Below are 15,764 nucleotides of genomic sequence, written 5' to 3'. Positions count from 1 at the left end.
GAGGTTATTTAAATAAACTTTTTGGATATGATTTTTCTGATTAGACAGCATTAATGTCCATTATCTTCTGAGTCAGGAATAATGTAATGTAATGTATGCAATTAGTTTAGCTGTATACACAAGTCGAGATGATTTCTTCCTTTGTTATGGGTAATACTGAAGCAGTACATAGAAAATTGATAGCCATAAATATTTTTTAATACCAAACAAACCAGTAATTATATAAGGAGGAAGACATATTTTTAAGACGACAAACAAAAATGCTCTGGTTTTATTAAATTAACAAAAGTTATTATTTACTTTGGTTGGATTAGAAGAGATGAGAAGTGTGATGCTTCCTGTAAAGCACACCAGCCTGCTTACCGTCTTTGAGTATCAGATGTTTTCCTTGGTAAGCAACAATATGCTGGCTGACGCAACACAATATTTAAAACACATAAAGAGCTTTGGGTTTGTTTCTGTAATCAGAGACTTTAGCTTTTATTTCGACAAAAGAACTGGCTCAAAACCTTCTGGTATTTGGCACCTTATCTAATTCCGGGCATCATGATGGAAAATCAAAAACAGAATTAACATACATCATCAAAAAAAAGTTATATCAGCTCAATTTCACCTTGAGTTTATTTAAAACAAGGTTAAAAACCTTCTTATTTGACATTGCATATTCTTAAATGTGTTGTTTTTAACTATATTCAAAACTGTAATGTTTATTTTGTACATTTTTAATCTGCTTGGTCTTTAATTTTACTTTCTTTTTATTATCTTCTTGTTGTTTTTAACTTGTTTTGTACAAGCACTTGTCCTTGGCTGAAAGGTGCTATATATATAAAGTTGCCTTGCCTTGCCTTACATCCCAATTAACCATAGTTGCCAAATAGTTCATTGGAGTGGTTTATTATTCAAATTATTTTAAAATGTTTTCCATCAAAGTAAATTAAATGTATAAAGTCACTGAATGTTAGCATTCACTCTTTCTGGACCAGCAAGTTGTGATAGTAGACAATATCTTGTGTTGTGTTGTTGACTTCATAGCAATCCCTCAAACTTAGCCTGCAAAATGCATTCAGTGACAGCAAAGAGGACCAACTCCCTTTAACAGGAAGAAACCTCCAGCAGAACCTGCTGATGGGCCACCTGCCATGAACGACTGGAGGTTTGAAAAGACAGAGCAGGTACACAAAAAAAAAAACAGAACGGATGTAGAAGTACTTTCTAAGTCAGTTAATCAGAGAACATTTAGTTACTGGCAAAATGATCTCAGCCAATTCCCTCCTCCAGGAATATATCACAGGCAAACAGAATGCCAGACCAGGTGTAGCCTCTATGAAGAGACAAACAATAGTGTTGCGACTGGGGTCGTTTAACTTAATTATACAAATGAGTGTGCAGGTAAAAGCTCTACCAGACTCAATACATAGAACGGACATATTTAATTATTTCTGGCGCGGCCGGTGGTTGGGGACCACTGATTTATTTGACTGGTTTATCCACAGCACTGTCTCCTCATGCAGTCGATCGTGCTGCGGCTTCCTGTGGCGTCCACGCCGACTTTTGGCGTTGGAACTCCGGGTCCAGACCGACAGGCGCGCTCTGGCAGGCCCCGTTTAAATTTCTTCCTAAATTTTCTAGTATTCATATTATTATTGCTGTTATTACTAAGAATAATAACAATTATTATTAGAAACAAGTTGAAAATTATTTTTCCATTATCCATCTATTATCTAATGTGCACAAAAACTTTTTGTCCTGAGGGAAGAAGCCGGAGCACCCGGAGAGAAACCACTCATGCTCATGGAGAACATGCAAACCCCAAGCATAAAGATCCCAGGCTGGGATTTGTACTTTTTACTCTTTTATTGTCTTTGTTTTCTTTTTCATGTAATCTGGACCCTGAGTCTGTAATAAAAATCTAATCTATCTAAACCCAAGACTTTATTTCTGCAACTGTTCTGCAACTGTTCAGCCCTGACGCAATAGTGAAGCGTCTATTAGACTCTGACTAAGACGTCTGCCATAAAGAGGAGCGTGACAGACGTACCATGTTGTCAGTCAAACTGCACTACAACAAAAATTTTTCACCTTACGTCTGCGCGGTGGTTTTCCAAATTCTTCGCTGCAGATATTGCTGCCGGGTAATATTGGTCTTTGGACCTTGGGAGATTGGCATTGATGGGGTACAGATCTTTTTTCTTTGGTCTGGTCTTCTTGCGGTGCTTTTGTCAGAGCTGAAGTTGGATTGTCTTCCAAATCCTTTTTCGAAGATGTGTTTTCAGATGGAAATATCTGAACATTCTCATTAGATAAGGACAAATCATATAAATCAAAAGAATCAGAAGAACTGTATGAACTGGAGGAATTGTTCCCTAATACAATATCATCTTCAGAGAAATCGAGGATGCTGTCTTCTGACAACTCACAGCTAGTCTCAGGTGGGGAAGTTTGATGGTTTTTAGCTTGATAAGAATCAAAAAGGTAAGCATCGAATATATCATACTCTGAGACAGTGGACACATCCTGAGACCTATGCATTTCCTCTAACAAAACTTCTCCAACCGGAGAAGTGTTAGTGACGCGTCGAGTGACGCTCCGATTGCCAGGCCATCGGTGAAAACCTATTATAATCTGTTTTTTCCTGGATTTTAGGTGTGGCAGACTGTAAAACTGAAAGAAACAGAAGAGGATAGAAATTGGCACAAAAACGGCAGGTTTTGATTTTCCTCCTGAAATGCCATCCTCTTTCACTTCCTTTTGTGAATGTATTAACCTGATCATCATTGTACACTACTGTTATGGGAATACAAGAATTTCCTGGAGAAGGCATTTTTTCTCCAGGAAGGAATTCCTGAGGAAGGCATTCCAGAGGAAGGCCTTCCTCAGGAATACCTTCTCCAGGATTCTGCATATAAATATTTATATTCCTAAATGATTATTTAAAATCACCCATCATTAATAATTAGTTCATATTTCATATACTGTGTTTCAAATGTTATGGACTAATCTCTTAACTCTTAAATTTGTCAGAATGAACATTTTTGGGTTCAAAAGCAAATCTAGGCTTAAAAAAAGCATTACACTAAATATACATTTACTTGATTATATTTTTTTAAGTACTACTGTACACTGTATTTTGGATCCAAAGTTTCTTCAATGATGCAGTCTTTCACTCTGTAACAGAGGTGAAGTTCACACACACGTTCTTCCAAATGCTGCAGCTGCTGTGGACAAAGATGAGGAACTTTTTGCTGCCCAGAAATTTGTTGCATTATAACATCATTGCTGTGCATGAAAATGGGTTAACGCTTTGCATTCTGGGATTCAGAGTCCTTTTTTGTTACTCCAATGGTTTGGCCAGTTAGATCACAGTTAGGTTTGATGCTCAAGTAAACATGTTTTAAATATGTTCGTGCTGTCACATGAGTTCTCTTTAAGGTTATACATTTAATATTAATATTAATTGAGAAGCAGATACTACTTAGAAAATAATGAACCTTTATTTGGGGACATTCAGCAAAATTCATCTCAGGAAAACAAGGTGCTGAAAAATATTTCTTCAAGCAAATTAAATCAAATTTAAAACGTGAGGCACAGTTTGACCACAACAACAAAAGCAACATCATCATTTTGCATGGAATGTAAAACAAAGTTGACATTCAGTGTCCAACAAAGATTTTTTAGAAAGGATTTTATACTTGCAGGTCACTGTAGAACAAATATTCTTCTCTTGTACTGAGGAGCTGCTCTGCTTTTATGCAGCAGTCACACTGAAAGTTGGATGGTTGTTTTAACATGAGTAGCAGGTGAATTTACAGACCATTTTACTGCAGAACTCCTTATTCTGATATCAGTTTGTATCCACTATTCTCTTTCCATACCTCATTTATTTATTTTTTTCAGAAAACATTGACCCTTCTGGTTAAAAAACAAAACAGCATAAATGTCAATTTGATAAAAAAAAAAAAAGCAATAAAAACAAAACAAAAAAAATCATGTAAATGTTGCGTAATTTTCCCTGTCAGTGTCTCAGTTCTTTCTCTTGTGCTGTAAAAGTTTCTGTCCGCTCCAAAGAAAAGCGCTTCATTCGTACTCTGCGATCAGCACCATCATGCCGACTCCAAACAGCAGCGCCAGAATCTCCATCAGAGACTGGCCGAAACTGGAGCGGCCCGCCAGCAGCTCGGGGAGCACCGTCACCGTGGCGATGTAAACAAACCCGCCAGCTGTGAAGGGTAAGATCCAGGCGGTCGCCGTGGCGCCCACACCTTCAGCCAGCAGGGAGCAAGCCGTCCCGGCCAGAGCTCCCACTGCGGTCAGCAGCTGCAGACACATAGCCTGATGCACAAAGAGGAACAAGAGAAACGCAGCTTCATTATCACCGACACACACTTCCTGTTTCTCTCATTTTAAAGGAATGCTAAAAATTATAATTTAACAATATTAGTACATATGTGCTTTAAATGATTAGGTTACTTTTACAGAATGTGGGTAAATTACCCCCTTTACCAATTCCTAATTGTTACAAAATTAACCTACTTTCATATCATACGTCACCATTTTATACTTTCATACTCAAATATTGTGTAACTTTCTGTTTTTAGTTGTGTATTTTAATGAACAGAGAAATATTTATATTTTAACTAAAACTGTAACGATGCACTTCAGAATATTTCACTAATTCTAATCTCAAATTTAAGCTCAATGTTATGCCTGAAGTACCTGCATGGGAAAATGTTTGATTGTTACAAATGGAAGTAGACGGCTTTGGATTAACTTAGAAATGACACAAAAACTGTGAACCAGAAACTGCAACTTGAAACCCTGGTTACACAAAAAGGGCACATAAATCATTTCAGAGTGAAAGCTGCTGAGTTTGACATCTGAGACAAACAGAAAGACTGAGCCTTCTGTTCCTCAGAATCAAATAATACAATACATACTCAAACCCGCTCCATTTTAGAAAATGTTCCTGTTTTTACACTGATGGAGTTTGTATCAAATTCTACATTTTTAGGAAAATATAACCAATTTGGAACAGCATCTTTAGAAAAAAGGACAAAATTGATGTGTAAGAAAAAAGAAAATAATTAAGAACTCAAATACAAAAAAATAGGATATACAAGGTATACACCTGTTTTACATTTTATTATTTCAAGATCAATATAAATGACAAATCTGAAAAAAATAAAAGTCTAAAAAGTAGATGATAAAACATAATGTAAAATGTAAATACCTTCTTTTTAGTGCAGCCAGACTGGACGAGAATGGCAAAATCCCCAATCTCATGTGGGACCTCATGAAGCAGGATGGTCAGAGTGGTGACAGCGCCAACAGCTGGACTGACCAGGAATGACGCTCCGATTGCCAGGCCATCGGTGAAGTTATGTGTGAAGTCGGCTGCTAGGTTCAGATAACCGGACACCTTGATTTCTGTTTCCATGGAGAAAAAGAAACAGTTTTTACCAAGTAATAATATTTAAGATTTAATAATATGACCATGACACGTTATCAGTAATGATTGATAACATGATCAGGTACGTTCAAAACCTGAAAAATGTAAAATTTGAAAAGTTGCACAAATTGAAGCAACACTAGCTCAAGTTTAGACTTTTTCCAAAACAGAAATGGCAGAAATTTATTTTACAAGCAACTTTTTTTTACTGAGTAAGATTTTAAAAAAGACCATGGAGAAAAATAACAATCGATGAACCACAGAATGTTTTCTTTAAATTATAATTATTTCCTTATTAAGTTGTTCCATTTGTAGGGAAGTAACCCAGATTTAGACACACCTCCTACTGATGGTTTTTAATGTTCTCAAAGAAACAATTAACAAGTCAACTTTTAAATGTTGACTTGTTAATCATAGATATTTTTCAAAAAATTACAATTACAATTAATATGTTTTTTTGTATTACAAAGATTCTTGTAATACAATCTTGTATTACAAGATACTTTCTTGTTGCTTTTACTGCAGTTAGAGTTGTGGGAATATTAAAATAAATCCTTTGGATGTTTGTAAAAAATAAATATAATGTGTTTTTATTTTTGTTGCTCTTGGGCTAGTATGAGATCCTCATTGTAGAGCAAAGGTTACAAAGCTTCTACACCTAAAGTGAGCTTGTTTTTCATGAGAAAAAAACATTTTTGGTAATCTTTGACTATAAAAATGTTTTGTGCTGAGAACTGATCATGCTTCCTGAAAGTGTGTCAAATACCAAAGAGGAAAACTGTAAGCACCTCCTACATTAAGTCCTGAGGGACCTGAGAGGGGAGAACGGTAGCGATAGGAAAAATCCCCAGGATATTAGATCACTCGCCTGTTCCCTTCTTCTCCTCAGGCTCTGCCACCTTTGCACCTTTGTTTGTTTTCTTCTCTTTTGTCTTCTTTTCCTTCTCCTCTTCTCCATCACTGTCCTTTTCTTTGGCAGCAGCTGAAAGTTGGACATCCAGGAAATGTATAATTTATCTCACAAAGGTAAAAATCAATTATCCTACAAGATGGAATCCAGCCCAGCATGACATCTAGTGGTCAAAGTGCATAATGGCAGGAGATGTAAATACACTTGCCATCTTTATTTATTTTCTGTCCACTAAAAGTGTCCAGACTTGAAGATTTTTTTATAAGTGTCTTATTGTTCATTCACAGAGTATTGTATAGACTATAATGTATTTAATTAAATAAGTAATTTCTTTAAATTCACACAGTGGACCAGAAACCATCAGAAGCAGAAACATATTTGAAAATATTTCTAAATATTAATCTTAAGAGTGAAAAAAATTCTGTAAGAAGTTCAGAAATTTCTCTCCCACCGTGAGAGTGACTGTGGGAGTGTCCGTGTCCTCCCTTCAGCAGGCGCACAAACTTTTCAACAACCAGGAAGGCGATGATTCCCCCGAGAACCCACAGACCAACAGACATCATGTGACCATGGGCGGCTCCTGTGTCGGAAAAGTTTCTAGTTCACAGGTGGAAAATATAGACATGGAATATCGCTGACTTTATCGCATAACAGCTGAGTGAAAAGAGTATCTAGAAATACCGTGGGAGTGACCGTGGTCATGTGACTCTTCACTTGCATGAGCGTGTTCCTCATCTCCCTCTCCATCATGGGAATGAGGCTCTATGCAGAACACAATGACATAAAGAAACAGGCATTACATTTAAAAGTCAAACTGCAAAGTCTGCAGCTGTGATCTGTAAAATAAAGATTTTAGAAACAGAACAGAAAGACTGTGAGCTACTATATTCAATAAAACAGCAAAATATACATTTTTTCTTTTATTTGTACTCTTATGTAAAACTTTCAGTATGATTTTATGTGGTGGAAATAATATATTCTGAGTAAAACTTTACATTTGTATAAGCTATGAAACAAAACAAGAGAGAACCTACCAAGAGCGTGTGGTATGAGGTGCAGGAAGGCATCGCCCAGCAGTCCACCAGAAGCAAAGCTCAGCAGCACCTTGAGCAGGTTCTGGTGCTGGTCGCTGTTGGACTGGACTGGGATCAGAAACAGGATGAGGAAAGGAGCCGCACTGATCAACAGGGTGGCTCCGATTGCCTGCAGAAAACAAAAATCAACTCAATAGCAGACGTTCCTTAGAAACGCTACATGTTTGGGAAGAAGCCAGGCTTGTAAAGGTAGAATTGATCAATACTAAGCTATGAGTATTGATAGTGATCAATGAGTATTGATCATTGTATTGATAGTGATCAATACTCATGGCTTAGTGGTGAGATAGTTTTTTAGCCAGAAAAAATGAGATTTTAGATCAATTCAACACAAAAAACTTTATATTAATCCCCACACAGATCACCAAGAAGTCAACGTGACAAATTCTACTTTTTCAAACAAAGAAACATTTTCCATCTTTGTTACCATTAAAGCAAGATTTTTAATAAGTTGCTATAATCGTAAATATCTAGATTTTTACGATTATAGCTACACATTCCTCTGAGTGTACCTGAGTCCAGAGCTCCACTAAGTCACGCTTCTCTCCATCTACTTCTCTCTTTGCTCTCTCTGATCCATGCGAGCGTCCATGTCCGTGAGAATGTGCGTGTCCATGATCATGGGAGTGTGCGTGTCCGTGATCATGGGAGTGTGCGTGTCCGTGATCATGGGAGTGTGCGTGTCCATGTCCATGATCGTGTCCGTGATGGTGCTGCTCCTCTTCGTGCTGAGGCAGGTTGGCCTCAGCGCTCCACTTGCTCGCTCCGTGGAACATCTTCACCTGGGAGTGTCCGTCATCCTCCCCATGAGAGTGGCCGTGGTGACTGTGCCCGTGGTCTCCATGGGAATGGCTGTGAGCCTTAGCCGATTGAGAGGTTAACAGCAGTACAGCAGAAGCAGCCAGTGTCAGTGTCAGCAGACGTAAACAGCCCATATTAGACCCTATAAGAAAGAGAAATGAGGAGAAAAAATAAAAACCAAAACGTTTTCTGTTTCTTGTTGACAACTGTTATGCATATGTTGTGTTAATAAATTTAATATAAGCAAACGAAAAATGTAAACAAGACCAATTATAATTTTGGATATCAGAATATAGGAGCAAATCAATTGCATATGGAACTGCGTAGAACCAGACGGGTCAGGAGAGAAACAGTATTCTGTGATGTCTGCAACCTTCTGGTGCAAAGCAAAATTGGTCGAAGAGTGACATGAAAAGCACACCACTGTCTTTGTGGTGGTGATTTGGCCTTTAAACTCCCCGGATCTCAATCAAGCTAAGTATATGTGAACCAAGTGTGATCCACCAGCCTCACAACTTACAGAACTCAGATCTTCTACAGCAATCAATGACAAGTTCTAGTAGCTTCTATGGCTGGACGGCACAGTGGTTTTAGTAACAAAGAGAGAGATAGAAAGAAGTAAGACGGGTATGTATGTATGTATATGTATATATATATATGACTCTACTGTCTGGTTAGTGTGAATGAAATACTGTAACACCCCTCTTCTTTACATTTAGTTGAATCATCAACCCTAGAATCTTCTCTTCTCCTAAAGAGAAACTATTAGCATTAAACCAAAAACTACATGATTTTGATTTAAGTTTTGAACACAACAGCTTTCAGAAATGTTTAATATAGCTTTTCTCTTTTCTCCTAACGAAACCAGCTGATTCCTCAAGCCTATATAAAATCTTTACGTTAATTTAAACATTGTTGGTAGCCTAGTGTCTGATGTAGTACTCTCTGTGTTGTGATTGTTTACTTGTTGTGGGACTAAAGATAACCTCTTTAATTCCCTTAGAAAATAAACAACTTTAGTCTAACAGTAAACAGTAAAATCCGACCTCCAAACAATCACCACCGGTTTCTGCAAGCTGCGGAGCCTGTAGCGGAGCTAGCTAGAAAGCTAATAACCAGTGAATATGCTAGCTTGATGCAGCAACATGAGCATCGCTACAAAGTGCAGAATACAATGAAAAACAATCAATGCAGTCTTACCAAATAGTGTCCTATATATTGGCTTATTTTGCCACTAAATAACTTTTTGTCTTGAGACAAAAAGAAGCTGATAGTTCCGTCTGCGTTGATGCTGCTTGTCAGACGTGGCATTTGCACAACTAAACTCCTGAAAATCTCGCGGGGGCACGAGTATGTATTCCAAGTATGTTTACGTCTCTATTCGTTGCACTCCAGAGATGAAATATATGTATGACTAAGAGTAGAAAATTACTTTACAGGAATTGACACACATGAAAGCTTAAAGACTATTTATGCATCACCTTACCTTGATTTGAAGGTAATTTGAAGAACACAAAGAAAAGGTAATAAGGATACGAAATATCGCGAGATGAACATCAGGAGCATCCTAAAGGACAGGATGAAGTTCCGCTTAGCAGTAATAAATGTTTGCAGAATACAACAGACTGAAGAGCATTTTTGACAATCAGCTGAATGTTGAAAAATTCATCAACTGTTTAATGTGAGTAAAAAGATCATTCGAATTAACAGCTTGGTTCAATTTATCCACGTTTTTGTCTTATCTCAAGACATGTATTTTGCACAATCATGTTTCAAGTTCACCCTAACTTTGGCAAATGAAGAGCAAATGCTCTCAAACCTGCCTGATTTCTTGTCCATGGTGAGAGTAATAAACCCAGTTAAAGACTTGGTAAATTAATTTATTCCCATGGAGTTGGGACAAATTATTTCAAACGGGTAAATTTTGTTCCCCCCAGGTAACTTTGGCAAATAAAGAGCAAATGTTTCCAAATCCATAATATTTGTTGACCATGGTGAGAGGAATAAATACAACTAAAGTACATTAATTTGTCCCCATGTTATGAAGGGGCTATATATTCAAACAGCTGAATTTAACTTTGACAAGTAAAGTAAATGTTTTCAAATTCTCGTGGACTGTGTGATGGTTCGATTGAGCAACCTAAATCTCAAAATGACTGGTTAATCCCTGTTCCGTGTTTCTAAAAGTGTTTTGTTTTGTTTGTTTGTTTGTTTGTTTGTTTTTTCTCTTTTGAAAAGAGAGGAATATGACATAGAACTCAGGATAATATAGAAATATTTATCATGCTAGAACTTTAAATAAATAACTAAATAAATATAACAGGAGTAAATCGGCCTTCACCAAAGTGTCTGTCCAAAATGCTGCAGGGTGCAGAGGGTCAGTCGGTGAACACTTTTATTGCCTCTAAATCCTCTCCTTGAGTTTACTTTCCTAATTTGATGTGACGTCAGTGGAAGTCGACACGCCCCTTTCCGGAATGTTGTTTTGGCTCCGTTAAGTTTATACAGCTGATTTATTCTGACTCTGAAGAGCTCGAATAAATCGCAGTCATGAACTACTTTGGTCTATTGCTGCTCTTTCACGTTGCCTCTTCGGGTAAGACAATGTTGCATGTTGTATCGTTTTCCGTCACTGCCCACTATTCTGATAGTTTCATTTTTAAGTGACGTTTGTCCATTCGACACCGAAACGCCGCAGTTCTGATATTTATAAAAATTTTTACACATCCGTTCATTATGAGCTACCGCTTGCATCTATGGTTACCTATTCGCAGACAAATAAAAAAATTTTGTTGTTGTTTTTTGTCATATCATGTCTTTTATCACGATGTAACCTTTTATAGCGAAAATAAAAGTAAGATTTTTATCCCATGAGGGACACATAGTTGTGGTTCCTTTCTTGGGGAATTAAAGAGATTATCTTTAGTCCCACAACAAAGAAACAATCACAACACAGATATAGCTACACCAGATTGAAGTAGGCTACCGTTAGTGTTTAAATTAATGTAAAGATTTTAGCCTTTAAATGTAGTTTGTGAAATTATTTGGGTAAAGAATATTGTTGTCATGTTTGTTTGTGAACCAAAAAAGTATCCATTGTTGATGTATGAATGTAGGTATAGAGTTACTTTTTTTAATAATAGACATTTTCTTCAGTGAAACATTCCCTGAGATATTTTCTTACTGCTACCTATGGAGTTCAAGACTTTCCAGAGTTTGTTGGGGCTGCAACAGTAGATGAAGTTCAGGTGGGATACTGTGACAGCAACATCAACTCAGCCAAGCCCAAACAAGACTGGATGAGAAAACTGATCGAAGGAATCCTGAGCACCTGGAGTGGTATTCTAAGAAGTGTCTTGGAAGTCAGCATGTCTTCAGGGCAAATATTCATATTTTGAAGCGACGTCTAAACCTCACTGAAGGTAAGCTACTGTATAATTTTAACTACTTTTTGACACCTTCTTAATAATGTTTAGGTGTTGTCATATATTTAGATTGGTTTATTTTATTGTAATTTTGAAGTGAAAAAATTTGTGGCCCACATAAATATTTACTCATCACTTTCACCATGCCAGGACTGAGTCTGTCCTTCAGTCCTGGCAGATGGATGAAGGATGTAGAAAAGCACAAGACTATAGACTCTGAATCTAAATATAGATACTGAAAATATAGTTTTAGATTTTACTTTTACTTTTTAAATACATGATTCCAAGAAGGTTTTTTGAGGCAATTTAAATCACGTTACTCCACTTCAATAAAAACGTCTACTTTTCTCACATGTTTTCTAGGCACTTTTATAAAGTAGCAGCTCTGCTTGTAGTAAGCTTTTACACACGCCTTTAGCAAACTTTCATCTTTACTTTTTTTCTTTTAAAGTAGTTGTAAAATAAAAGCATCTGAAGAATCTTGAATTTCAATTATTACTCTTGTTTGTATTTCCATTCTATTTTAAAATAATACCAACAACACTACAGGACCTACTCTCTGTGAGGAAAGAGCTGCACCAGAATAAAGGAATTTTCAAGAATTAGTCACATAGTATGCTATAGATATATATGATATTTTTGAGGCAGAATAAACAGAGTGATATGTGCTGCCAGCATATCCAGTCTGTTTTATCCCATTGTTGTAACATAAACTTTACAGCAAGCAAACAGAAAGTCAATGTCTCCCATTACAAGCTTTGGGTTGTAAGCACTGCAGTGTCCTTTGACTGTGGAGTATTGTTTTGGCCTTTTTGTGCATGTCTCCATCAAAAAAATAATAATTTCCAGTGCTTTCATTTTACTTTGTAATTCATTGTACATTTATGCTATTATCCATATGTTCTTCTCCTAATTTTAGCTTTATTTGTTAATTTAATTTCTTGCTAAATTCAGTCTAATTTGATCAATTTGGTTTCCCTTAAAAATGTTCAATGTAATTTCTGTTACATGCTAAAACTACAGTCAGTCACACAAGTTCAGGTATCTTTCATTATTTTACATAGATACATAAGGCTTTTAGGCAAAAGATGCCTTCATGTTAATAAAATCTGTTTTTATTGAATTTTTCTCTCTCTTTTAGGTCCCCACGTTTTACAGAGAATGAATGGCTGTGAGTGGGATGATGAGACTGGAGAAGTTACAGGATTTAATCAGTATGGTTATAATGGTGAGGACTTCTTAGCCTTGGACCTGAAAACACTGACATGGACTGCTCCAAAATCACAAGCTGTGCTCACAAAACTCGCATGGGATGCTGAGAAAGCTAGATTAGAACATAATAAAAATTATTACATCTACAAATGTCCTGTCTGGTTGAAAAATTATATTCGCCATGGAAAGAGCTTTCTGCAGAGGAAAGGTGCGTTTATTCAGTTTATACAGTGATTAATTCATAGCTGTGAAGCCCAAATTTGCAGATATTAAATGGATGTTATGTTTTGTTTATGAGTATTTTCTTTCTACAGAAAGCCCCTCCATATCTCTGCTCCAGAAAACTCCCTCCTCTGTGGTCACCTGCCACGCTACAGGATTCTTCCCTGAGGGAGCTGAAATGTTCAGGAGAAAAGATGGAGAAGAGATTCACGAGGATGTGGAGAAAGGAGAGATCCTCCAGAACAATGATGGGACCTTCCAGATGAGTGTTGAACTCAATGTTTCATCAATCCCACCTGATGGCTGGAGGCGATACGACTGTGTGTTTCTGTTTTCTGGTGTTGAAGACGACATAAAAATCACTCTGGATAAATCTGTCATCCATACAAACTGGGGTGAGACACACCTCTGCGATGGTACCGCTTATTTAGGAAACAAACTGAGATTTTTGAGCAACATGTTTCCCTCAAAAGCATATATTTGGGGGGTATTTCCATATAAACATGCCATTATATTACCCTTTCTGTACAAACATGGGTAAAGAAGAACAGGGATCCCAATGTTGCAGCTACACATTACATGAACTCTTTACAAACATTGCAGCCAAAGACACACTGGAAAGAATAAGGCTGGGAAATGAGGGTTTAAATTGAGAGACTGTCCCTTTTCTGCTAATACTGTGCATATTTATTTAAAAGTATACATTACAAGAGATCTGTACTTTTTAGATAAAAATTTCCTTAACTATATGGAGGCTTAGAGACAGTAGAATATTTTTTTTTTACTCAGAAATTCACAAACAATATTTTTCTTTTTGTATTAAACTCTAATTTTGTAAAGCAACATCCACTCATAAAGAAAGCATTTTAGATCTGCACTGCTTAATTTCTTAACTGATCTTCTCAGTTTATCCTCCAGAGTTTCCAGCTGCTCCTGTTGCAGGTATTGTTGGAGGATTTCTTCTTCTTCTGGGGATTGCTGTAGTTGTCTTCTGTATGAAGAACAATAGGGGTGAGGAAAAATTGTATTTTGATAATTGACAGAATTCAAAATTAATGTTTTAGATTTTTTTTAACTGGTGGATCACTAATTCATTTTTGGTGCTTATTGTCTGTATTTCAGGTTTCCAGCTTGCTAATGGTAACTATTCACCATTTAAGTATATTTAATAAAGTCTTCTGATAAATAGTTTGGAACGAGTGAATGCTATTACATTCACTGCAACAGACAAGACTTAATTTTTAACAATTTGTCGTTACAGGAGAAGATTAAAAGATGAGGATTGATTGTGGGGAGAGTCAATACATTGATTCTTTCAGAAACATTTCTGACTTCACACATTCAATGGCTTCATATCCAAAGAGTGCTAAAACCGGTACTGCATAAAAGATTTTTAGTGTACAATTAAGCTGGGTCCAGCAATATACACCGAGATGGCAAATACACTGGATTAGACATAAACTTCACTTAGTGCATCCATGTCTGGTCATCAGTCATAGTGAGAGGGTCTCTGAATGAACAGTTTCTGATGCAGCAACCCAAACAGTTGTTTTGTTGGTGTTGGAGCCTGAGCATTTATGTATGTTATGCCTTTACTATATGGATGTGTATATATCTTTTAGGTAATTTTAGGTTTTATATTGCATGCATATTGCACTGGCTGATGGCACTTTTAATCTTACAAATGTGACGATGACAATAAAGTTTCTTTTGTTGGAGACCAAAACTTTTCGCTTAGTATTTTATTCCTCTGATTGTGGAAAAACTAAAGTTCAAGTCATTCGTTCATGAACAGTGTTTAGCTTCAGCAGATTTTACGTGTGTAACATGTTGTCTGCATTTCATTGGTATCAGATGCAAATAAATTGCTTTCACCTTATGTGGAATTTTTTAAAATAATTAATATCACACTTTTCATGCTTGTGAAAAAAGGGAGCAGTCATAATAAGTTCTAAAATGGAATTGAATAACTCATCATAAGAAATAACTGCAAATTTATTAGTAAAAAGACAAATAGTTATTTATAAAAGTTGTTGATTGCAAAAATTTGTCAGAATTTGAACAACTTGAAGATAAAGGTGAACCAATTGTGTCAGAAGTAACAATGAAGCTTGTAAAACTTAAGAATATTTTGATTCTGCGTAACAGAAACATAAAGATGTTGCACTCCAACACACCCTGGCTGAAACTAGAATATAGCAACAACTTTTCAGAACATGTTTTCTGTTTGCCCTAATGAACTACATAATGTGGCTTAAAACATTTCACATGTAGCCTCATTTATATTAAACTGGTTATGCTGACCAGCCAACAATTGAAACCACAACGAATAAAATGATTAGAAATCTTTTTGCAGTGCTATCTGCTTATTTTCTTGTCATTGTACTCATATTTATAAAAACAGAAGATGACAACTTCACACAGTGAAAGATGAAAACGTTTTGGGAACATGAAAAGACCAATTACTAATCCGACATGTCCACTTTTCTATATAGGCTGAGGAAAATATTTATTTTTGACATATTTCTACAACAGCTATTTTTGTGAGAAACTTTGCTTATGTTTTTGTGTAGTAGCCACTTAAAAAAATCGTAATTATTGCTGTTCTAAACTGAGGCAAGAAATCCTAATAATTAATGCCCAAGCAAATTAGT

General features: G+C 36.4%; 1 protein-coding gene and 1 pseudogene across 2 annotated transcripts; one reads left to right on the top strand and one right to left on the bottom strand.

The window, feature by feature from the left end:
- Window positions 1-3,472: 3,472 nt before the first annotated feature.
- slc39a7 (solute carrier family 39 member 7) lies at window positions 3,473-9,824 on the bottom strand. 2 transcript variants are annotated; one of them, XM_044137814.1, is made up of 8 exons: window positions 9,738-9,824; window positions 7,963-8,393; window positions 7,391-7,559; window positions 7,038-7,118; window positions 6,808-6,936; window positions 6,315-6,428; window positions 5,228-5,424; window positions 3,473-4,329 (listed from the first exon to the last, which is right to left on the bottom strand). In XM_044137814.1, exons 2-8 carry the CDS (start codon window positions 8,383-8,385, stop codon window positions 4,075-4,077), a joined length of 1,368 nt encoding a protein of 455 aa, XP_043993749.1. In that variant the 5' UTR covers window positions 8,386-8,393; window positions 9,738-9,824; the 3' UTR covers window positions 3,473-4,074. The 2 variants fall into 2 exon arrangements, with proteins under 2 accessions (XP_043993749.1, XP_043993750.1); XM_044137815.1 differs by having other exon boundaries at window positions 9,452-9,741.
- An 891-nt stretch (window positions 9,825-10,715) lies between these two features.
- On the top strand, window positions 10,716-14,832 carry LOC122843219 (annotated as a pseudogene).
- The last annotated feature ends 932 nt before the right edge of the window (window positions 14,833-15,764 follow it).

Source organism: Gambusia affinis, linkage group LG14 (assembly GCF_019740435.1).
Source record: "Gambusia affinis linkage group LG14, SWU_Gaff_1.0, whole genome shotgun sequence".
Lineage (NCBI taxonomy): Eukaryota > Metazoa > Chordata > Actinopteri > Cyprinodontiformes > Poeciliidae > Gambusia > Gambusia affinis.
The sequence above is the reverse complement of the archived record's forward strand: the minus strand, read 5'-3'. Positions and strand labels throughout refer to the sequence as shown.